The 25230-nt window shown below is 40.1% G+C and overlaps 2 protein-coding genes across 2 annotated transcripts; both read left to right on the top strand.

Moving 5' to 3' along the window:
* Positions 1-504: 504 nt before the first annotated feature.
* On the top strand, positions 505-1356 carry LOC141398115 (uncharacterized). The gene has a single exon (XM_073975345.1). It carries the CDS (start codon positions 505-507, stop codon positions 1354-1356), a length of 852 nt encoding a protein of 283 aa, XP_073831446.1.
* Positions 1357-3815: 2459 nt separating this feature from the next.
* Positions 3816-11395, top strand: LOC141398114 (uncharacterized). The gene is made up of 2 exons (XM_073975344.1): positions 3816-3913; positions 10363-11395. The coding sequence occupies exon 2, from the start codon at positions 10388-10390 to the stop codon at positions 11393-11395; it is 1008 nt and encodes a 335-aa protein (XP_073831445.1). The 5' UTR covers positions 3816-3913; positions 10363-10387.
* The last annotated feature ends 13835 nt before the right edge of the window (positions 11396-25230 follow it).

Below are 25230 nucleotides of genomic sequence, written 5' to 3'. Positions count from 1 at the left end.
TTGTAATACACTGTAATTGGAGACTGCAACCCTCGTTGTACTGTACAACGAGAACAAGACGCGTGGGTTTCTTAGATTTGATTGTGCGCCTAAAAATATGCAACAATTTCATATGTTTTTCAAACATACAGAAAACTAATGCAGAGTTGGATGTTGCATTATCATAATTGATGCCCTCCCAAAGATTAACAAATATGATTAAAAATCGCCCAAATAAAATATCTTCCTGTTGCATAACAGTAGTGGAATTCTGTAACTTTTTTTTTTTCAACGAACCGATATCGTTGTAGGGGTTTTCCCACACTTTGAAATTTTAAATTTGTATTTTTAATTGAAACTAAGAAGCCTTAGACTTTTGTCTATGGATATTTTGAATTTTGTATACATACATTTTTCATTCTAAAAATATTTTTCATCGACGACGTTCGTCTTTCAAATAAATGAGTTTAATTATTTTTTTAATATACTGTGTTTCGCTACAATTTGGTGACCCCGATAATTGAAATGACGCAAGAAAACGTTCGCCCATCGCTCTCAGGAGGTGATACACATTTAGCTGGAGATTCACATCGTGAGAATGCTCCAGCCACGAATTCAACGCAAATTTTTGCTGCACGAATTGCAAAACTGCCTCCATTTTGGCGTGAGGAGCCAGAAATTTGGTTTTTACAAGTGGAATCCAGCTTCAATTTAAACGGAATTACGCAAGATTCTACCAAATATGAATATTTGCTTAGCAATCTGGACCCATCAATTTTGTTTGTATTGAAGGATATCGTGGTGAATCCACCGGCAACAGGAAGATATGCTGCGATGAAAGCAAGAATAATCAAGCATTTCGCTGAATCAGATGAGTCGCAGTTGAAGAAATTGCTGAGCGGTTTGGAATTAGACGACCAAAAGCCGTCACTTCTTTTACATAGAATGAAATCTCTTGCCGGCACCAGGGTAAGCAATGAAATGATGCGTACTTTGTTTATGGATCGTCTTCCAGAAAATGTTAAATGCATTCTTGCTGTAACTGATACCGCAGACGTAGATAATCTAGCTGGTATAGCGGACAAAATTTGCGAGCAATTTTCAGCTTCAACCACAATTTCGGAAATTTCTTCAAATAATAAAACTAATCAAGATTTATCGGGCCTAGTTGGTAAGTTGGACCAGATTATTCAACGCATTGGAGCACTCGAAAGACGTTCTCGTCAACACCAGCCGAACCGCAATGTACAAGTCCAACGATCTCGTTCTAAATCTACAAGCCGTAAGGATTCGGGTTTGTGTTGGTATCATTGGCGTTTTGCTGATAAATCATCAAAATGTGTACAACCATGTAAATTTCAATCATCAAAAAACTAGTACAGCCATCGTGTGATAGTTCGGCGTCTCTCAGCGATGGTAGAGATAATAGTCGTTTATTTATTACTGAACGCCGTACTAAAATTCAATATTTGATTGATTCTGGAGCTGACATTTCAATTTTTCCATGTAAATTCTCAAAAAATCCTTCAAAGCTAGTTTTATACGCTGCTAACAATAATCCTATTTCAACGTTTGGTGAGAAACTTATTGTTCTAGATTTGGGGTTAAGAAGAGAATTTAAATGGGTATTCATTTTGGCCGATGTACCAAAACCAATAATTGGTGCAGATTTTTTAAAATTTTTTCATTTATTGCCAGATCTCCAAAGAAAATGTTTAGTCGATGGAATCACTTTTTTGAATTCGCCACTTTCCACCACCACTTGTTCCAAAATTCAAATAAAAATGGTTACAGATGAAAGCAAATACCATGCCGTCTTAAAATAGTATCCTGAATTACTTTCGCAAAATCTTAGCAAAATTGAAAACAACCATCAAGTGGTACATCGAATTACTACTAATGGAAACCCAGTAAAAGCAAGGCCTCGAAGGTTAGATCCTGAGAAATTAGCGGCTGCAAAGGAAGAGTTCCAATATCTTATGGAAAAAGGTATTATTCGTTCCAGTGATAGCAATTGGTCCAACCCTTTACATATGGTGCGCAAATCGGATGGTTCTTGGCGTCCATGTGGGGACTATAGGGCACTCAACAAAATGACTGTTCCGGATAGCTACCCTATACCATACCTCAACGATTTTTCCATGTCATTATCTGGTTCCAAGGTATTTTCAAAAATTGATTTGATGAAGGCTTATTACCAGATACCTGTGAACGAAGCAGACATTCCAAAAACTGCAGTCATAACTCCGTTTGGTCTATTCGAATTTCTAAGAATGCCATTCGGGATATGTAACGCGGCACAGACTTTCCAGCGTTTAATGGATGATGTTGTTAGAGGCTTGGATTTCGTCGTAGTATATCTAGACGATGTGCTTGTTTTTCTCGAAATCTGAAGAAGAACACTTGGAACATATTAAACAACTGCTGGGTCGTTTTAAGAAGTACGGCATCATAATTAATGCCTGTAAATGTAAACTTGGTGTGAACAAAATTGATTTTTTAGGCCATACTATATCATCTCAAGGCGTCAGTCCAATGAAGAAGAAAGTTGAGGCAATTAGGAGTTATAATGAACCAACTACAATCCATTCACTTCGTCAATTTTTGGCACTTATCAATTTTTATCGAAAGTTTTTACCAAAAGGAGCCGAAACTCCGGCACCTCTGAATAATTTATTAATCGGTGCTAAAAAGAAAGATATGCGTCCTGTTTCATGGACTGATGAAACACGGGCAGCCTTCATAAAATGTAAGCAGGAGCTAGCTGACGCAATTACTCTGTCTTTTCCCTTGCCGAACGCATCAATATGCCTTAAATCGATGCGAGTTCTTTTGGAATGGGTGCTGTGCTGGAACAAAATGTTAACGATTCATGGCAACCATTGGGATTTTTCTCAAAACAAATTTAATGCAGCTCAAAAGATGTATAGTACTTATGATCGAGAATTATTAGCTATATATTCCGCAATAAAGTATTTTCGACATTTCCTTGAAGGAAGACCATTTAAAATATTCACCGATCATAAGCCTCTCAATTATGCATTCCATCAAAACTTGGACAAGGCTTCACCTCGTCAATGCCGCCATTATATAGCGCAGTTTTCCACTGATATAAATCACGTCGCTGGGAAAGAAAATATAGTAGCAGATTCTCTTTCAAGAGTGGAAGAAATCAAGGTGAATGGAATAAATTATAGCAAATTGTGCCAACAACAGCAGCAAGACATTGAACTAAAGGAATTACTTAAGAAGGATGGATCATATTCAATTAAGTTGCTAAATTTTCCACAGGGGAATTATCAAATATATTGTGATGTTTCTCAAGGAACTATACGACCTTATATTCCGTCTTCTTTCAGAAAAGATGTTTTCAATGCAGTACATAATCTGTCTCATGGTGGAATTCAGACAACAAGAAAAATGATTTCACAACGTTTTTCTGGCCGTTCATGAATAAAGATGTTGGAAATATGGTTCGAAGATGTTCAGCATGTCAACGCAATAAAATTGGCAGGCATACTTTGTAACGGCAAAAATCGGGTCCCTCAATTTTGCCACCACCCTTGCTTATTTGAATTTTGTTTTGGTTATGTTTCCAATGAATAAAGGAATTTATTTTAATTTTTAAACGAAACCCATCAGTCTCTTTCAATATCCCGTTAGCCTCGCGTGAGTTTAACTCAGCCATTAGGTTGAGATAAACAACAACTCCCATAAAGGAAGTTGCTGAGAGAGAGAGAGGGAGAGAGAGCGCCAAATTAGATCAAAACAAGGTCCCGTTATTCCTATGGGAAACACGTGGTCTACGAGCATATAAAAGGCGGACGATTTTGAAATTGGGTCAGTCAGTGTGGGACCATCGGTAGATCAACATCAACCCGCGGCAACTTAGTCAAAGTGTTAACAAAGTTTCTAGTGTCCTGTAGGCATCCGGGTAAGTCATAACATTCGTATATTATCCTTGAGTGTATCCTTCGGGTTATCCTTGATCCGTGGGATATCCTTGAAGTATCCTTAAGACTACAAAGTATCCTTGGAATATCCTTCGATCCTTGGGATATCCTTCGATCCTAGAAATATCCTTTGGGTAATCCTTGATCCTTGGGGTATCCTGAAGACTCCGAAGTATCCTTGGAATATCCTTCGATCCTTGGGATATCCTTCCATCCTTGGGATATCCTTCGATCCTAAAAATATCCTTCGATTTTCTCCCGATCCTCAAATTCCCTAGTATCCTTGCTTGAGTACTTACTAAGGTCTCTTGCAGTAGTATTCCGTAGTATCCTTGCTTGAGTACTTACTAAGGTCTCTTGCAGTAGTATCCTTGCTTGAGTACTTACTAAGGTCTCTCGCAGTAGTATCCCCTAGTATCCTTGCTTGAGTACTTACTAAGGTCTCTTGCAGTAGCATTCCGTAGTATCCTTGCTTGAGTACTTACTAAGGTCTCTTGCAGTAGTATTCCCTAGTATCTTTGCTTGAGTACTTAATAAGGTCTCTTGCAGTAGAATTCCCTAGTATCCTTGCTTGAGTACTTACTAAGGTCTCTTGCAGTAGAATTCAGTAGTATCCTTGCTTGAGTACTTACTAAGGTCTCTCGCAGTAGTATTCCCTAGTATCCTTGCTTGAGTACTTACTAAGGTCTCTTGCAGTAGCATTCCGTAGTATCCTTGCTTGAGTACTTACTAAGGTCTCTTGCAGTAGTATTCCCTAGTATCCTTGCTTGAGTACTTAATAAGGTCTCTTGCAGTAGAATTCCGTAGTATCCTTGCTTGAGTACTTACTAAGGTCTCTTGCAGTAGCATTCCGTAGTATCCTTGCTTGAGTACTTACTAAGGTCTCTTGCAGTAGTATTCCCTAGTATCCTTGCTTGAGTACTTAATAAGGTCTCTTGCAGTAGAATTCCCTAGTATCCTTGCTTGAGTACTTACTAAGGTCTCTTGCAGTAGAATTCCGTAGTATCCTTGCTTGAGTACTTACTAAGGTCTCTCGCAGTAGTATTCCCTGGTATCCTTGCTTGAGTACTTATTAAGGTCTCTTGCCGTAGTATTCCCTAGTATCCTTGCTTGAGTACTTAATAAGGTCTCTTGCAGTAGAATTCCCTAGTATCCTTGCTTGAGTACTTAATAAGGTCTCTCGCAGTAGTATTCCCTAGTATCCTTGCTTGAGTACTTACTAAGGTCTCTTGCCGTAGTATTCCCTAGTATCCTTGCTTGAGTACTTAATAAGGTCTCTTGCAGTAGAATTCCCTAGTATCCTTGCTTGAGTACTTAATAAGGTCTCTCGCAGTAGTATTCCCTAGTATCCTTGCTTGAGTACTTACTAAGGTCTCTTGCAGTAGCATTCCGTAGTATCCTTGCTTGAGTACTTACTAAGGTCTCTTGCAGTAGTATTCCCTAGTATCCTTGCTTGAGTACTTAATAAGGTCTCTTGCAGTAGTATTCCCTAGTATCCTTGCTTGAGTACTTACTAAGGTCTCTCGCAGTAGTATTCCCTAGTATCCTTGCTTGAGTACTTACTAAGGTCTCCTGCAGTAGTCGTAGCTAATAGTAGTATCTTTGCAGTATCAATCCTTTCGCCAGGTCTCTCCCACGTAGTTAAGAGTACTTATCCAGGTCTCTTCCACGTTGTTAAGAGTACTTATCCAGGTCTCCCCCACGTAGTTAAGAGTACTTATCCAGGTCTCCCCCACGTTGTCAAGAGTACTTATCCAGGTCTCTCCCACGTAGCTAAGAGTACTTATCCAGGTCTCACAAGCCCACGGTCCCGTATCCTGTCACCCAGCCCTAGTACTTATCCTAATCTCGGAGGAGCACTCCCAAACTGAGCGAAGATACCATAGTTGTTACGGACGGACATCATACTCATATAGATACTAGTCGTTTACCCAAAAGTATTATCATCATAATCTCTAGCATATGAACCTCTTATCTTAGTCAATAAAAGAACTTGAAATATTCAAACAAAATCACACCTGCCTCTCTCTTTCTGTCTCATACAATATAAATTTCTGTACGAACCTTGGCCCCGCGAGCGTACTCGAGCACAAGGGGAAAACCTGTCGTTACAGTGGCGCCCGAGCAGGGACAGAGAGAGTTAGAGTGAGTGAGTAAGCGCGAGTGACCAAAGTGTAACAGATTTAGAGAGTGTGTAAAGTACAAGTAACAAATATGTCAGTAGAACTTCGTGTGTCATGGGCGTACGGCCTTCGCAAAGAGGATCTCAACAAATACCTCGAAGAGTTTAAATGCGATGTAGAAGGCACAGTGGAGGAGCAGCGAAAGAGATTTGCCGTGTTTTTAGCACAGTATCATGAACCAGAAATTAAAAAGCGACTTCTTGAAATACAGGCATTCCATGAGAAGGATTCGAAACCCGCAACACCAAGGAAACAGGGTGGAGAGGAATTACGAATAGAAGTACCTGTGCCCATAAACAGTAAGATGCCCGATATTCGTACCACCGCCGAACAAGTTCGTAAGTGGGGTGTGAGCTTTACCGGAGAGAACAAACCGCTTGAATTCATCGAAAGATTAGAAGAACGAGCAGAAATGTATAAAATTCAAAACGATGAACTCATAACAGTGATGCCCGAAGTCCTCCATGGAAGAGCATTGATGTGGTATAGAAATAATCGGAAAACCTGGGGATCCTGGGAAGCATTCCGACAAGATTTCTTAAAATTTTTCCTTCCACCAAGGTTTAGTGAAAACCTGGAGGACGAAATACGTCAGCGAAGACAGAGGCCCCGCGAACTTTTTAAGGATTACATGCTTTCGATGCAGGACCTCATGCGCCATAGTAACTATACCGAAAAACAGAAGGTTGAAAGGATTTTCAAAAATGCTTTACCAGAGTACCTATGGTACATCCGTCGAAGAGATTTTACTGATTTGGCAGACCTGCTAGAGATGGCAGAAGATCTTGAGAGTCTACCCGCCTTACCAAATACGAGTAGAGACCGCCACCACAGAATTAAGTCCAACGAGACAGACAGGACACCAGAACCAGATATAAATCCTGCCACCGCTTGTCGAAGATGCGGTCAAGAAGGGCATTTCGCAGCAGGATGCCGAAACCCTCAAAGGCTTTTCTGTTGGGAATGTGGTCGGAAAGACGTAAGGACCATTCAGTGCTGTCGAAGGCGGACGGGAAACGAGCAAAGGGCCCACACGAAGGTAGGGGGTGTGAGTTCCATGTCAACAAACCCTACTCAAGGGGAACATCACTCTACTACAGCGACTCACGCATAATCGCCTCCATAATGATCAACGGTCGTCCTTGCTCCGCCACGATTGACACAGGAGCAACAAAAAGTTTCATTAGCCAGTCCTTTGCGAAGTCAGTCAACCCCCAAGCGGTGCGAGAAATTTCAAGTATAAAAATAGGATTGGCGGATGGTTCCCAGCGATCAATCGAACAAAGTGTGGTCACAGAGGTAGTATTTGGCGAATGTCGACACGTGATGGAGTTGTTGGTGATGCCTGACGCCAATGAAGATATTATCCTTGGTATTGATTTCCTCCGACAGAGCAACACCAGAATCTTTTGTGCCGGTCTAAGTTGTGAGCTACCAATAGTCGATAATGCACCGCCGAAGATTAACAATGTAGTACCACATCTTCACTTGACAGTGACCGCCCCACAGACACCGCATGACGGCCAAACCGATTTCCTCCACTCCGAAACACAAGAACAACAGGACGGCGTTCCCGCCTCCCCGGTAAGTGTACCCACCAGCGAAGAACAAGAGAGGATAAATAATTTTCTAAATGAAGAACTACAACGATTTAAGGACTTGCATGGCCATTCTACGGTAGCAACACACAAAATTGTTATGAACGACGACCGACCATTTAAATTACGGTACGCCGCAAGGAATCCGGCCATGCAAGCTATAATTTATGAGAAGGTGAATGAGCTTTTAGCGAGAGGATTCATTGAGCCATCGCGAAGTGCATATAATTCACCGATTACTTTAGCACGAAAGAAAAACGGCACCTGGCGATTGTGTATGGACTTCCGGCACCTCAACAGCAAATCCGATCCCGATGCGTATCCTTTGCCGCGAATCTCGTCCATTCTCGACCGGCTCCGTGAAGCCAATTTCGTCAGTAGTCTAGATTTGAAAGATGGGTATTGGCAGATACCATTGGACGAAGCGAGTCGTAAGTATACTGCGTTCACAGTCCCCGGTCGAGGCCTATACCAGTGGTGTGTTATGCCGTTCGGCCTACATTCGGCCCCCGCAACATTCCAAAGGGCACTTGACACCGTCATCGGAGCAGACATGGAGCCGCATGCATTTGCCTATTTAGACGATATAATTGTAATCGGTCGCACATTAGAGGAACACCTGGCAAATCTAAAAGAGGTATTTCGCAGACTTCGAAGTGTTAATCTACGAATAAACCCTGATAAGTGTGAATTCTTCAAAAAAGAGACTAAGTATCTCGGTCATGTCGTTAGCGCTCAAGGAATTCACACGGATCCTGAGAAGGTGGCGGCCATTCGTGAACTACCAACACCTACTTGCTTGAAAGAACTTCGTAGGTTCTTAGGGGTAGTCTCATGGTATAGACGGTTCATCCCAGACTTCGCAACGGTGGCTTATCCTCTCACTTCCATGCTGAAAAAGGGCAAACATTGGCGCTGGACCGAAGACCAACAAACTGTTTTTGAAATACTAAAGTTGCGGTTGACAGAAGCCCCGGTGCTCGCCTGCCCTGATTTTTCGTGTCCATTCACCCTGCAGACGGACGCTAGCGACTACGGGCTTGGTGCCGTGTTAACGCAAATCCTGGACGGTCATGAGAGAGTCATCGCCTATGCTAGTAGGGTTCTCCTTGGAGCCGAGAAGAACTACTCTGTGACCGAAAAGGAATGCTTAGCCATAGTTTGGGGAATAAGGAAAATGCGTCCGTATTTAGAGGGTTATCATTTTAATGTGATTACCGACCACCTATCCCTAAAATGGTTGAATTCTATAGAAAACCCTACAGGTAGATTGGCACGTTGGGCGTTAGAACTACAACAATACAATTTCTCTATTCAATACCGCAAAGGAAGGAGCAACGTAGTCGCTGACACACTATCTCGCCAACCACTGGAATACTTACACCGGGCCACGATAGAGGAAAACGAATGTCCTTGGATTTTAAAGAAGGTAACAGATATGAAGACTAATCCAGAAAAATTTTCAGATTACGCAGTGGTAAATCAACAACTATTTCGTCACATTGCGGGTAACACATATGACGAGGACTGCGCCCCATGGAAATTATGTGTCCCAAAATCCCAGAGAGAAAGAGTATTACACGAAAATCATAGCCAGACTGCCGCCGGACACATGGGCATCCGTAAAACCATAAACAGAATTCGTAGCAGATACTATTGGCCGGGCATGGTACGTGACATCACCAAGTTCGTTAGATGTTGTGAATCCTGCCAACGATATAAACCGTGTCAGGTCGCACCAGCAGGAGAAATGTTGGTGTCCATTCCCGAGGAACCTTGGGCAACGGTGTGTACTGACTTTGTCGGACCACTACCTCGAACGAAGCATGGAAATACCATGTTGTTGGTATTCATTGACCGTTTCTCGAAATGGGTGGAATTGATACCACAAAGGAGAGCCACTGCGGAAGGAGTGGTAAGAGCATTTCGTGAAAGGATTCTGGCAAGGTATGGTATTCCCAAGTTATTAATCTCAGATAACGGTAGTCAGTTTACTAGCAGAGTCGTCAAAAGATATTTGGAAGAGATTGGAGTGCACCATCAACTCACCGCACCATACACACCACAAGAAAATCCTACAGAGAGGGCCAACAGAACAATAAAAACAATGATCGCTCAAGTTAGTCAAAACAAACATAACCAGTGGGACGATTTCTTACCCGAGATATCTTTAGCCATTAACTCCGCCACATCAGAGTCAACAGGATACAGTCCCGCATATTTAACGCAGTGTCGCGAACCAAGATTACCTAGAACATTGTATGACGAAGCCGTCCCGGGAACCGGTAACACAACGAAAACACCCGAGGAACGAGAATCGGATTTGAGTGAAGTTTTCAAAATAGTACGCAATCAACTGAGTCAAGCTGCAGAAGAGCAACGACGGCACTACAATCTCCGTCGGCGTCCATGGAAGCCAGTCAAAGGGGCACAGGTATTGGTCAGACAGCATCCACAATCGAAAGCCGTAGAACAGTTTGCGGCAAAACTGGCACCAAAATATGATGGCCCTTTCGAAGTAGTTGAGTTTATCTCACCAGTTATTGTTAGGTTACAAGGACAGGACAAACGTTCGACCCGTGTCGCTCATCTTAGCGAGCTCAAACCATACCTCATCAATTAACTCCCTTTCTCCCCTATCATTCACAGATATCCCTCAACACTACCAGAAAAAATGGCCCCACCCAAAACCAAAGAGGCCGTGAAACATGGGAAGACGTTGCCAACTACTAAGCCGTGCCGAGTCCGGGTGAAGAAAATAACTACTCGTGGCAGTGTAAAGACAATTGGCCCGCAAGAATCTGCCACCCCGCCAACACGAGCTGAAATTGACGAGACATTACAGAGTCTCCGACAACGGGGTATTATTGCCCAACCAGTGCCAGTGGCGACAATTGAGTTGTCATCGGAGGATGAGAAGGAGACACCACCCAGGCCTCGTAAGAAGTCCCGACCACTACCAGCAACACCATCACCGGTCAAGTCGACAGGCTCCGACAGAGATACCCGCGCCAATAAGGATATTCAGGATGATTGGAGTTGGTTACTCGCCAGCCCTGGTATCACAAAACCAGATGGCCTGCCTATCACCCCGGGTAGGACCACAGATATGCCATCTCCAGGCGTTATTTCAGTGCGAAGCACCATCGTCGGCAGTCCTGGAAGCGACATGCCCTACTTGATGGACATTTTGAAAGAGAATCCAGTACCGGCTACAACGGGCCAAGCATCCCAAGCTACTGAACCACAACCCCAATGTCCACCGGACCCAACACCATCAGCACCAGAACCGTGTACTTCAGAAGCCCACACATCGGTTTCCACGCGACAAGTACCACAACCCATGATACTAATCCAAGCACCACAATCGGTGCCACAATTTCCAATGCCACTTCCACGGCCCATGCAAGAGAGAGCCCAGATCCGTAGCGTGGTGGTGATACCGAAGAAAGTGGACACCCAAATTACTTTCACGTGCGAACACGAGTTATCCCCGGAAATTGTCGCAGGGCTCCAGCCCCATTTGCGGGCCGCAATGGCCTTACATCGCCCTGGGATGCAATACAAGAGAGTTGTGAGTGTCGAAGAGAGGAAATTTAGAATCCTCATTGGCCGCAAGGGACGAATAATCGTGATGCCACGAGGTCAGAGCAATTCCACCCCAGGGGAGGAGGAAGTGTAACGGCAAAAATCGGGTCCCTCAATTTTGCCACCACCCTTGCTTATTTGAATTTTGTTTTGGTTATGTTTCCAATGAATAAAGGAATTTATTTTAATTTTTAAACGAAACCCATCAGTCTCTTTCAATATCCCGTTAGCCTCGCGTGAGTTTAACTCAGCCATTAGGTTGAGATAAACAACAACTCCCATAAAGGAAGTTGCTGAGAGAGAGAGAGGGAGAGAGAGCGCCAAATCAGATCAAAACAAGGTCCCGTTATTCCTATGGGAAACACGTGGTCTACGAGCATATAAAAGGCGGACGATTTTGAAATTGGGTCAGTCAGTGTGGGACCATCGGTAGATCAACATCAACCCGCGGCAACTTAGTCAAAGTGTTAACAAAGTTTCTAGTGTCCTGTAGGCATCCGGGTAAGTCATAACATTCGTATATTATCCTTGAGTGTATCCTTCGGGTTATCCTTGATCCGTGGGATATCCTTGAAGTATCCTTAAGACTACAAAGTATCCTTGGAATATCCTTCGATCCTTGGGATATCCTTCGATCCTTGGGATATCCTTCGATCCTAGAAATATCCTTTGGGTAATCCTTGATCCTTGGGGTATCCTGAAGACTCCGAAGTATCCTTGGAATATCCTTCGATCCTTGGGATATCCTTCCATCCTTGGGATATCCTTCGATCCTAAAAATATCCTTCGATTTTCTCCCGATCCTCAAATTCCCTAGTATCCTTGCTTGAGTACTTACTAAGGTCTCTTGCAGTAGTATTCCGTAGTATCCTTGCTTGAGTACTTACTAAGGTCTCTTGCAGTAGTATCCTTGCTTGAGTACTTACTAAGGTCTCTCGCAGTAGTATCCCCTAGTATCCTTGCTTGAGTACTTACTAAGGTCTCTTGCAGTAGCATTCCGTAGTATCCTTGCTTGAGTACTTACTAAGGTCTCTTGCAGTAGTATTCCCTAGTATCTTTGCTTGAGTACTTAATAAGGTCTCTTGCAGTAGAATTCCCTAGTATCCTTGCTTGAGTACTTACTAAGGTCTCTTGCAGTAGAATTCAGTAGTATCCTTGCTTGAGTACTTACTAAGGTCTCTCGCAGTAGTATTCCCTAGTATCCTTGCTTGAGTACTTACTAAGGTCTCTTGCAGTAGCATTCCGTAGTATCCTTGCTTGAGTACTTACTAAGGTCTCTTGCAGTAGTATTCCCTAGTATCCTTGCTTGAGTACTTAATAAGGTCTCTTGCAGTAGAATTCCGTAGTATCCTTGCTTGAGTACTTACTAAGGTCTCTTGCAGTAGCATTCCGTAGTATCCTTGCTTGAGTACTTACTAAGGTCTCTTGCAGTAGTATTCCCTAGTATCCTTGCTTGAGTACTTAATAAGGTCTCTTGCAGTAGAATTCCCTAGTATCCTTGCTTGAGTACTTACTAAGGTCTCTTGCAGTAGAATTCCGTAGTATCCTTGCTTGAGTACTTACTAAGGTCTCTCGCAGTAGTATTCCCTGGTATCCTTGCTTGAGTACTTATTAAGGTCTCTTGCCGTAGTATTCCCTAGTATCCTTGCTTGAGTACTTAATAAGGTCTCTTGCAGTAGAATTCCCTAGTATCCTTGCTTGAGTACTTAATAAGGTCTCTCGCAGTAGTATTCCCTAGTATCCTTGCTTGAGTACTTACTAAGGTCTCTTGCCGTAGTATTCCCTAGTATCCTTGCTTGAGTACTTAATAAGGTCTCTTGCAGTAGAATTCCCTAGTATCCTTGCTTGAGTACTTAAAAAGGTCTCTCGCAGTAGTATTCCCTAGTATCCTTGCTTGAGTACTTACTAAGGTCTCTTGCAGTAGCATTCCGTAGTATCCTTGCTTGAGTACTTACTAAGGTCTCTTGCAGTAGTATTCCCTAGTATCCTTGCTTGAGTACTTAATAAGGTCTCTTGCAGTAGTATTCCCTAGTATCCTTGCTTGAGTACTTACTAAGGTCTCTCGCAGTAGTATTCCCTAGTATCCTTGCTTGAGTACTTACTAAGGTCTCCTGCAGTAGTCGTAGCTAATAGTAGTATCTTTGCAGTATCAATCCTTTCGCCAGGTCTCTCCCACGTAGTTAAGAGTACTTATCCAGGTCTCTTCCACGTTGTTAAGAGTACTTATCCAGGTCTCCCCCACGTAGTTAAGAGTACTTATCCAGGTCTCCCCCACGTAGTCAAGAGTACTTATCCAGGTCTCTCCCACGTAGCTAAGAGTACTTATCCAGGTCTCACAAGCCCACGGTCCCGTATCCTGTCACCCAGCCCTAGTACTTATCCTAATCTCGGAGGAGCACTCCCAAACTGAGCGAAGATACCATAGTTGTTACGGACGGACATCATACTCATATAGATACTAGTCGTTTACCCAAAAGTATTATCATCATAATCTCTAGCATATGAACCTCTTATCTTAGTCAATAAAAGAACTTGAAATATTCAAACAAAATCACACCTGCCTCTCTCTTTCTGTCTCATACAATATAAATTTCTGTACGAACCTTGGCCCCGCGAGCGTACTCGAGCACAAGGGGAAAACCTGTCGTTACAACTTCGAGTCCAACTAGGAATATCCCAATTGAAAGTAGCCGTTTTTCAGAGGTACACATAGACATAGTTGGACCATTACCGCCGTCTGAGGGTAATACATACTTGTTAACGTGTATTGATCGTTTTACCCGATGGCCAGAAGCATTTCCGATCCCTGACATTAGGGCAGAAACGATTTGCAAAACGTTTTGGAATGGATGGATATGTAGATTTGGTTATCCGAATGCTTTAATATCAGATAGAGGAAGCCAATTTTTATCTAGTCTTATGAAACAATTAACAACATCACTCGGTATACAACATCGATTCTCAACATCTTATCATCCACAAAGTAACGGTTTACTGGAGAGATTCCACAGAACATTAAAAGCGGGTCTACGATGTTTTGAAAACAATCAATAGACAGTATCACTTTATCCAGTGCTTCTCGGAATACGTGCTAGTTACAAAGAAGATTTGAACGCATCGGTGGCAGAACTCGTCTATGGTCAATCCTTAAAAATACCCGGAGATTTCTTCACAGTTCCGTCTGTCTGTCTGCCTGTCTGGCTGGCTGGAGCGCACGATAACTCTCGAACGAATGAACCGATTCGGTTCAAATTTTGGCTTTCGTAATATTTTGCCCAAACTTAGTTTAAGTTCGAAGATGGGCTATATCGGTACCTCCCACACAAAAGTTCGAAAATGTTCGGAAAATTTGTGCGCACGATATCTCCTGAGGGGAGTAACCGATTTGGTCCATACTTTGCACATCTTGAAATGTGTACCATACTTAGATAAGGCTTCAATATAGACTTAATCGGTCCACTCCTTCGGGTAACTCCCACACAAAATTTTGGAAAAGTTCAGTTTAGGGCCATCTCTCGAATCGCTTTGATTTTTGTTTCAGCAACTTGTATTCACTGCCCTCCATACGACGGTATAAGTTTCATTAGGGGCAAGTCCATACTTCCTGAGAAAATAGCATGAAAGTTGCAAAAACCCGCTATGACACCGTGTGAGGTGGTTGGAGCGCAAGATAACTCTAGAACCGATCTGCCGATTCGGTCCAACATTTGGCCTTAGTAATATTTTGTCCAAACAAAGTTTAAGTTCTAAGATAGGCCATATCGGTCCATTCCCTCAGGTACCTCCCCCACAAAAGTTCAAAAATTTTCGGAAAAATTGTTCGTACGGTAACTCTTGAAGGGAGTGGGCGAATTGGTCCATACTTTACACATCCTAATATATCTACCAGATATAGATCAGGTTAAAATATGGACTATATTTGTCCACTCCATCCGGTACCTCCCACACAAAATTTCGGATAAGTTCACTTTAAGACCTGATATCGAATCACTTTGGTTTTTGTTGAAGCAACTTGCATTCGTTGCCTCAATTACTATGGTAAACGTTTTTTTAGGGGCAAGTCCATACATCTTGAGCAAACAACCCGAAAGGTGTAAAAACCCCCTATGGCACCATATGTAGTGGCTCGAGATCCACTTTCATAATGGTCAATGTAGATCCATTCCTTTTAGTATCTCCTCCGCAAAACTTTTGATCAAATTCCCAACATTTTTAAAACCCCATAAATACATACGTTTTTTGGGAAAAAATTGTTTCAATATACACAGGCTGAGGGTATATCTCTGTCGGCAAAGCCGACTGATACTTTTTTACTTGTTTTAATTGAAACTAAGAAGCCTTAGACTTTTGTCTATGGATATTTTGAATTTTGTATACATACATTTTTCATTCTAAAAATATTTTTCATCGACGACGTTCGCCTTTCAAATAAATGATTTTAATTATTTTTTTAATAAACTGTGTTTCGCTACAATCGTTAATTAACGAAAATGTTCTGTTGAAATACCGAAAGTGCTATTCTATAACTCAAGGTTATCGATACAAGAATTTTAGCAACGAATATCGGTCATAATATGGAGGGTATACTTACATTTGTCAATCCGTTCGTAACTCATCGAAATATTCGTCGGAGACCCAATAGAGGATATATATTCTTGATCAGGGTAAAATTTTAAGTCGATATAACCATGTCCGTCCGTCCCTCCGTTGAAATCAAGATACAGCTCGCAGTTTTCAAGATAGAGCTTTGTAATTTGGTATAGAATTTTCTATTACACCAAGGATGTTTGGTATTGCAAATGGGCTATACCTGTCCACGTTTTGATATAGCCCCCATAGAACAGTACCACCCGATTTTCGATATTTTCAAGGTTTTAGCCTCATTATCACACCGAAATGTCTGAAATTTGGTACTAAGTATTCGTTGAGGGTATAAAACGTTCCCCTAGAAATTGATCGGTATAGGTCCACGCCTTCATATAGCCCCACATTGGAGGTTGTGGACACAATAATTCACCTAAATGGCTGAAATTTGGTATTTAGACTTAATTTGGGGTATTACGTTCCATGTGAAATTTTTCGGTATAGGTCCACTCCTACATATAGCCCCACATTAACTAACCTCCATATTTCCTGTATTTTGCAGGTTGTGACCTCAATATTCCACCGAAATGGCTGAAATTTGGTATTTGGTCTTCATTTGGGGTATTGAATGTTCCGTATGAGATTTTTCGGTATAGGTCCATGCCTTATTATAGCCCCCATAGAACGGCACTTCCATATTTACTGTATTTTGAAGGTTGTGACCTCAATATTACATCGAAATGGCTGACATTTGGTATTTGGTCTTCATTTAGGGTATTAAATGTCCCATATGAAGTTTGTCGGTATAGGTCCATGCCTTAGTATAGCCCCCATAGAACGGTACTTCCCTATTTCCTGTATTTTGAAGGTTGTTGCCTCAATATTCCACCGAAATGGCTCAAATTTGGTATTTGGTCTTCATTTAGAGTATTAAATGTTCCATATGCAATTTGTCGCTATAAGTTCACGCTTTCATACTGCGCCCATAGAACTGTACCACCCGATTTTCTGTATTTGGATAGAGCTTTGTAATTTGGTATAGAATTTTCTATTACACCAAGGATGTTTGGTATTGCAAATGGGCTATACCTGTCCACGTTTTGATATAGCCCCCATAGAACAGTACCACCCGATTTTCGATATTTTCAAGGTTTTAGCCTCATTATCACACCGAAATGTCTGAAATTTGGTACTAAGTATTCGTTGAGGGTATAAAACGTTCCCCTAGAAATTGATCGGTATAGGTCCACGCCTTCATATAGCCCCACATTGGAGGTTGTGGACACAATAATTCACCTAAATGGCTGAAATTTGGTATTTAGACTTAATTTGGGGTATTACGTTCCATGTGAAATTTTTCGGTATAGGTCCACTCCTACATATAGCCCCACATTAACTAACCTCCATATTTCCTGTATTTTGCAGGTTGTGACCTCAATATTCCACCGAAATGGCTGAAATTTGGTATTTGGTCTTCATTTGGGGTATTGAATGTTCCGTATGAGATTTTTCGGTATAGGTCCATGCCTTATTATAGCCCCCATAGAACGGCACTTCCATATTTACTGTATTTTGAAGGTTGTGACCTCAATATTACATCGAAATGGCTGACATTTGGTATTTGGTCTTCATTTAGGGTATTAAATGTCCCATATGAAGTTTGTCGGTATAGGTCCATGCCTTAGTATAGCCCCCATAGAACGGTACTTCCCTATTTCCTGTATTTTGAAGGTTGTTGCCTCAATATTCCACCGAAATGGCTCAAATTTGGTATTTGGTCTTCATTTAGAGTATTAAATGTTCCATATGCAATTTGTCGCTATAAGTTCACGCTTTCATACTGCGCCCATAGAACTGTACCACCCGATTTTCTGTATTTGGAAGGGTTTAGCCTCATTATCACAACGAAGTGGCTGAAATTAGGTACATAGTCTTCGTTGGGGGGTAAAAAACTTTCTTCCAGAAATTTGTCGGTATAGGTCCACGCCTTCATATAGCCCCCATAGAACGGTAACACCCAATTTTCGGTATTTTGAAGGTTGTGGCCATAGCAACCCACCGAAATGGCTGAAATTTTGTTATTCATTTATTTATTTAATTACACTGTGACACAAAATGGAACGCAAAGTCTGGGGGTGGAAAATTTCTTTTGGAGATGAAATCCCTTGATGAGTATACTAAGAACCCAAAAGGAAATGTTCGCCATAGGTCAAGTTTCTGAGATATCGCGCGATGAAGTTTTTAATTTTTTTCCCTATAATACTTGGGAAAATAGCTCCATATCTCTGTTTGGCGTTGTTGTAGCTTCGTTTTGAGGTGACATGTCAAATCGATTGGCCAATCTTTTTGTAGAACATTTCATTCTTCTAACTCAATGCCTTTCATGTCCTTTTCGTCCTTTATTTCTTGAACCGTAGTGCAAGAACCACAAGATGGGATTTTTCAGCATCCAAATATTCTACAAAAAAGTTGCTCAGAAGGTTTTAGGTACGGTTCTCATTGGCAACTAATCGGTTTTGTCCCATTTTCATTGTCATTTTTGACATTTATTCGGACTTGGCTCAGAATTAAACTATGTTTTGTTTTTCTGCATATTCGTTATTGGTTATGTAAAGGTATGTAGACATTAGGCCGGGGTGATTTGAAAACCTTAATGAGCCCTTCGCGTTTCTGATTCCTGGGATTGAACTGAGCAAAAAAGTCCACTGGACCATATATCTACCGTGAAAATTGAGCCTCCCGATTTTGACTTTAAGTTTTTTATTGACGTTTTTTGGATATGATATTTTGGCATATAACAGCCAAACCATTGAGATTTTCGAGTCAACACAAAGAAAAAAATTGTAGCCAAGACAGTAATTGAAAACTCTCTAATACATCGCAAAAGCATTGACACTGTGCTACGACAATGCCTTTAGTTCGTTGGGGTCACTTCGTTTTATTTTTGTTTATAACGGTAAAAGTAGTGAAAATCTGGGTTTCTTACATTTACAAATTTAAACGGACAAATCTTCTTTTTTTCACAACGGATTTCTAGTGATGCTTCTTCCTTTTAAAGGGGTGAATAATATATTTAGAATAAGTTATTATTTGCTTAAATCGGTTAACAAATGGCTAAGTTATAGTGGTTTAAGTCTGAAAACCCCCTCAAAAAAACTATAACTGAATTTCTCATAATTTTGAAAATAATTATTGAACAAAACAAAAAAACATTATATTTTTGAAAATTATGAGAAATTCAGTTATAGTTTTTTTGAGGTTGTTTTCAGACTTAAACCACTATAATGAGCCCTTCGCGTTTCTGATTCTTGGGATTGAACTGAGCAAAAAAGTCCACTAGACCCTAGGTCTACCGCGAAAATTGAGCCTCCCGATTTTGACTTTAAGTTTTTTATTCACGTTTTTTGAACATTTTAGCTTATAACGGCCAAACCATTGAGATTTTCGATCCAATACAAAGACAAAAATTGTAGCAAAGATAGTAATTGAAAACTCTCTAATACATCGCAAAAGCATTGGAACGCTCTTTCAGGCAGTTTTAGCCTTGAGGAGGTGCAAACTTTTCGAAAAATGTCGATAAATGACACTGTGCTACGACAATGCCTTTAGTTCGTTTGGGTCACTTCGTTTTATTTTTTTATAACAGTAAAAGTAGTGAAAATCTGGGTTTCTTACATTTTCAAATTTAAACGTGCATATCTTCTTTTTTCACAACGGATTTCTGTTGATCCTTCTTCCTTTTATAGGGGTGAATAATATCTTTCGAACAAATTATTATTTTTTTTAATCGGTTCACAAATGGCTAAGTTATAGTGGTTTAAGTCTGAAAACCCCTTACAAAAAAACTATAACTGAATTTCTCATAATTTTCAAAAATATAATGTTTTTTGTTTTGTTCAATATTTATTTTGAAAATTGTGAGAAATTCAGTTATTGTTTTTTTGCGGGGGTTTTCAGACTTAAACCACTATAAATTAGCCATTTGTGAACCGGTTAAAAAAATAATAATTTGTTCGAAAGATATTATTCACCCCTTTAAAAGGAAGAAGGATCAATAGAAATCCGTTTTGAAAAAAGAAGATATGCCCGTTTAAATTTGAAAATGTAAGAAACCCAGATTTTCACTACTTTTACCGTTATAAAAAAATAAAACAAAGTGACACAAACAACCTAAAGCCATTGTCGTTGTCCATGAATCCCAACACGATAGAATTTTGCATCAGAACGCTTGAATATTTTTCTGGTCAACTTTTGTAGCACAGTGCCATTTATCGACATTTTCCGAAAAGTTTGCACCTTCTCAAGGCCAAAACTGCCTGAAAGAGCGTTCCAATGCTTTTGCGATGTATTAGAGAGTTCTTAATGCTAAAATGTTCAAAAAACGTGGATAAAAAACTTAAAGTCAAAATCGGTAGGCTCGATTTTCGCGGTAGACCTATGGTCTAGTGGACTTATTTGCTCAGTTCAATCCCAGGAATCAGAAACGCGAAGGGCCCATTAAGGTTTTTTCCTTCCATACAAATCGCCCCGCCCTAATATAGACATATGGGGTGCATCTGAAATATTTACCATAAATAGCTCTCGTTAGGTCGAACACGCTAATGACAATTTTTTTTTTTTTTTTTTTTTTGAAGATAGACCCGGTTTCCTAATTTTTTAAGCCGGATAAACTTTTAAAATCGTCAATCACATGAAATCAATTCGCTAATGCAACTTTGTTGATTCGGTGCTAGAATAAAAAAATAAATTTTCTAAAATCGTTTTTAACTCAGAAGTTTGACCTATGGCAGAACTGTCCTTCCGGGTTCATCATATTATCTTCATCGACATTCATCGTTAAAAAGAATTTTTCACCCCCAGCCTTTGATCTCCATATTTGCGCGTACTGATATTTTTCCTTAAAAACGTTTTTTTTTTTGTTCTTGAACTGCCACTAGCAAAGTTTTCATAAGCGAATTAATTAATTAGATTGAATCTCTTTAATGCCATACATATAAGTTTAATCGGTTACTTAAAACCGGTTCACATATTGGTATATCCGGTTCAAAAATTAAGATAACCGGATCTATCCTCCAAGAAAATTTGTTATTAACGTGTTCATCATTACAATATCTATTTGTGCTAAATATTTCAGAAGCACCCCAGATGTTTACATAAGCAATAACCAATTGTTATGTCTACATACCAATAAATAACCAATGACGGATATACAGAAAAACAAAAAATTTTTTATTTCTGAACCAAAACCGATTAAATGTCAAAAAGGACAATGAAAACGAGACAATATCTATTAGTAGTAAAAGAGAACCGTACCAAAAATCTTCTGAGCAACATTTTTGTAGAATATTTGGATGCTGAAAAATCCCATCTTGTGGTACTTGTACTGCGGTTCAAGAAATAAAGGACGAAAAAGATGTATGCATATTAAAAATTTTACCAATTTTCATACAAAAGTTTCGGTCCATTATTATCTGATCATCATTTTAAATTGCAAGCTTATTCCTTATTGTAAATCCAAACTTTACCTAAAATTTCGAGCATGTCGGACTATTATTGTGGCCTACAGAGCCGCTACAAAATCGGGTAAAAATTTTGTTTTTAGTCCATTTCATCCCCTAATATTTTGCGATCATCACCAAAAACTATGGTCAGAACCCGTCCTCCATACAACATTTTGTGAGGATTGGTCCATAATTGCGGTCTGTAGCGTGCGTACAACTTTTGATGGACGGACAGACGGACGGACACACATCTCAAAATCGCTTTATCACGTCGAGATATGAATCTTGGTATACTGCCAGGGGGGGGTCTACGACGAATATTTCGCGGTGTTACATGAATTTTCCCAAAGACAAACTTATAATACCCTTTCCACATAGTGTGTAGGCTATAAAAACTATTTATATTGACACGTTTTGCTAAAAACCCCAATATAAAGGTACTGGCGAATTTCAGACATTTGGAAGTGTTTATCAAAGTTTTCAGTCCAAATTGGATGTAATTTGGCATTAAGAGTTCAAAGTGGTCAAACAACCTCTACACCAAAACTTGTGGTCACAGATCAACGTTTTAGCCACTCAGAAACTTTAAAGATTTTATCGAAATTTTCATCCCAAATTGGGTGCAATTTGGCATTTAGGGTTTCCAGTGGTCAGAAAAATATGGACATAGGTACTTTCGTAATAGAAAGAAAACTAATTATTATAGTTTAGTTCAGAATATTTCACGGTGGGGGTACTAAAACTTCGGCCGAATTTAATGGATTTTTATTTGTTTCATCATCTATTTCTTTTTGGGTCATGCTTAAATGTATCCTTCTAGTTCTAGTGTTAGGTGTAGGTACAAGTCTACACCTGAAGAATGACAGTACTTCGATAGGTTAGTTAGGTTAAGTCTAAGGATGCAGTCCTGGATAGATTAAAAGATAATGATGAGGATTTGCCATTGTTATTGATGAGGGTGAATTGATGCTGGTCGTTAGCAGTGATGCCGATAACCTTGGTCGAAAATCGTCAATTTTCGGGAGTCAAATCGGCAAAATAGTATTTCAAATCGCCAAAAAATCGGCAAATACAATAACATGTATTTCAGATCGAATTATTACTATATAAGTTAAAAAATAAAATGTTGAGTAAAGAAAACAATTACCAATTCATTTTGTGACAAATGACCACCTACGAAACACTGTTAGTTTTTTTAAAGCGGTGTTCACTATAGGTAAAGAAGGACTGTACCGATAATCATATATTTTGTGGGCTTATTGCGTACAACACCTCCACAACCCTCACTTGCCGCTTCTGAGAAACTTGTGGAACAATTATACTATTTTATTAGGTACATACAAATCTTTTCTTTAAAGAAGCGATTTTTTTTTTAAATTTTTAACTACCCTATTTTTTAACAAAGTTCGAATTTGATAGTCCACCATTTTTTAAAAATTAATATTTTTAATATTTTCTAAAGACAAGATTATTATGTACTTAATAAGCCAATAGATATGTGTTGATCCGTCTAGTCGTTTTAGAGATAGAGCGATCGCCGTAAGACAATTTTTTAAAAACAGTGTCTCGTAGATGTCATTTTGCCACAAAACTATGCAATATTTTTCCACAAAAAATTACCGAAGGTAGATCAAAATGTGGCTTTGCTCATAAAAAAATATCTGTTAAAAAAGACTACAACTTTTTTGAAAAAAAAAAACATAAAAAAGGCAAAATTTTCAATATACATAAAAAATTATGTTTTTCAGCTGCACGACTAGGTGAGAACCTTTAAACAAAACTAATACAAATATATTTTTAAGTGGTTAATTAATAGCCTGTTTATCTTATAGTTTGTTTTCGGGTTAATCTTTTTTATGAGAATTTATTTGATGTATACACAATGGAATTGACATTTAAAACCCAGTGGCTTTTTAAATTCGTTTATATATAAACGTACTATAATAAGGTGATAGATTTATGTATAGTTGTCCTTCAGATTTTATGTGAAAAAGTTGTCATAACTAGGTTAGGTTAGGTTGAAAAGAGGGGCGAGTACTCGCCACATGTCCTGGTGGACATACACATAAGCCATGAAGTAGGCCTGTTGTGCGCTCTAGTCTAAGTTTTTTGAAGAAGGGGACTCTACTATAAATTAATTAAGGAACTCTGTTCCCTTAACAAAATCCCGTAATTGTTTTAGGTCGTCTACAATTACCTGATTAAGATCTGGTATTGTGTCGTTCCCTAAAAACTGGGATCTGATGTTTGCGAAAGCGGGGCATTGGCAGAGAAAATGCACCAATGTTTCATCATCCTCTCCGCATGCCCTGCATACGCTGTTGTCTGCACAATTAATTTTTTGCAGATGAGCTTGTAAACCCAGGTGATCTGTAAGAACACCTGTAAGTCTACTCAACTCTGCTTTACCTAGTAGTAATAGGTTTTTAATTTTTTCCTCATTTGGGTCTCCCCATAGGATTTTTGTGGTTTTCCCTAATTCCTCTCTATTCCATAGGGATAAGTGGGCATTTTTTGCCCAATTTTTTAACTCTAGCCGAGACGCATTTAGTGGCTTTGCGTTCGCCAAGTTTACGGTTGCTAATTCCCTTCCCTTTTTTGCCAGAGAATTTGCAATCTCATAACCTCTATTCCCCGCATGTCCCGGTACCCATATTATACGCACCGTGCCATGCTGAGTATAGCTGTTGATCGAATTTATACAATCCAAGACTGTTTGTGATTTTACTGTCTTGGATGTTATTGCTTTGATTGCAGTTTTACTGTCCGTAAGGACGTTTACAGTAATTGACCTCGTGTTGGCATTAAGCCAGTTCAGACACTCTGTGATCGCTCGGATCTCCGCTTGATGGCCCGTATTGTGATCCGGCAAACGAAGAGATATTTCGGTCTCTGGTTCTTCAATAAAGAGACCCAGTCCCGTTCTCCCACCTAGCATTGAGCCGTCTGTATAACAACAGTTTCTAGTCGGCATTTGTGCTAGATTTCCGCCGATCCACGAGTCTCTGTCTGGAATTAATGTCTCGCATGAGGCAGCTACAAATGTTTCAGGTATACGGTCCGATACAATGTTATCCATTGACTCTCCCGTTGTTACCTGTAGAATGTTTTGATGGTATGTTACGTGGTCCTTACTGATCCACTCGTCATCGCTTCATACCTTATCTGGATTTCTATTGGGTGTATATATAGAATAGTTTCTAATGCCCTCGTTGATGTTGTCCTCATTGCGCCGCTTACACTTAGACAGCACATTCTTTGGACTTTCTGTAGTATTTTAATATTACACTTTTTATCCATAGCTGTCCACCAGACTACTGAAGCGTATGTTAGAATAGGTCTAACTACGCTTTTGTATAGCCAGTGTGCCATCATAGGATTAAGACCCCACTTGGCGCCTATAGCCCTTCTACAGGTTGACCAACATCTATGAGCTTTATTGGCTCTTTCTTGAATATGGTCTTTCCATTTAAGTTTCCTATCTAGAATTACTCCCAGATATTTGGAAATATTGATCGTCTTGTTTAGGAAAACTGGTTCTTCAAAGTGTCCCAGTTTTGTTTTGCTAGTAAACAGACATATTTCCGTTTTTTCAGGGTTTACATTAAGACCTCTTGGTCTAGCTCAGTTGTACGCTAGTTTTAGGGCTGATTCAGCTCTTCTGCATAGCAAGTTTGGATTCTTACCCCTCAGAAGTATTATAACGTCGTCTGCATAACAGACTGGGTCAAATCCCTCATCGGTTAAAGTTCTTAATAGGCTATTTATGGTAGTGACCCATAGGAGTGGGGATAAAATCCCCCCCTGTGGCGTACCCTGACCAACTTTGTCCTTTATTTTTACG

This window comes from Musca autumnalis, unplaced genomic scaffold (assembly GCF_047663935.1).
Source record: "Musca autumnalis isolate F117 unplaced genomic scaffold, ASM4766393v1 scaffold_3, whole genome shotgun sequence".
NCBI classification, from domain to species: Eukaryota; Metazoa; Arthropoda; class Insecta; order Diptera; family Muscidae; genus Musca; species Musca autumnalis.
Note: the sequence above shows the minus strand (reverse complement) of the source record. Positions and strands in the feature narration are given on the sequence as shown.

What these genes read in the sequence shown, in the direction of transcription:
- LOC141398115 (XM_073975345.1), top strand. Translation starts at nt 505, where the DNA reads ATGACGCAAGAAAACGTTCGCCCATCGCTCTCAGGAGGTGATACACAT.
- LOC141398114 (XM_073975344.1), top strand. Translation starts at nt 10,388, where the DNA reads ATGGCCCCACCCAAAACCAAAGAGGCCGTGAAACATGGGAAGACGTTG.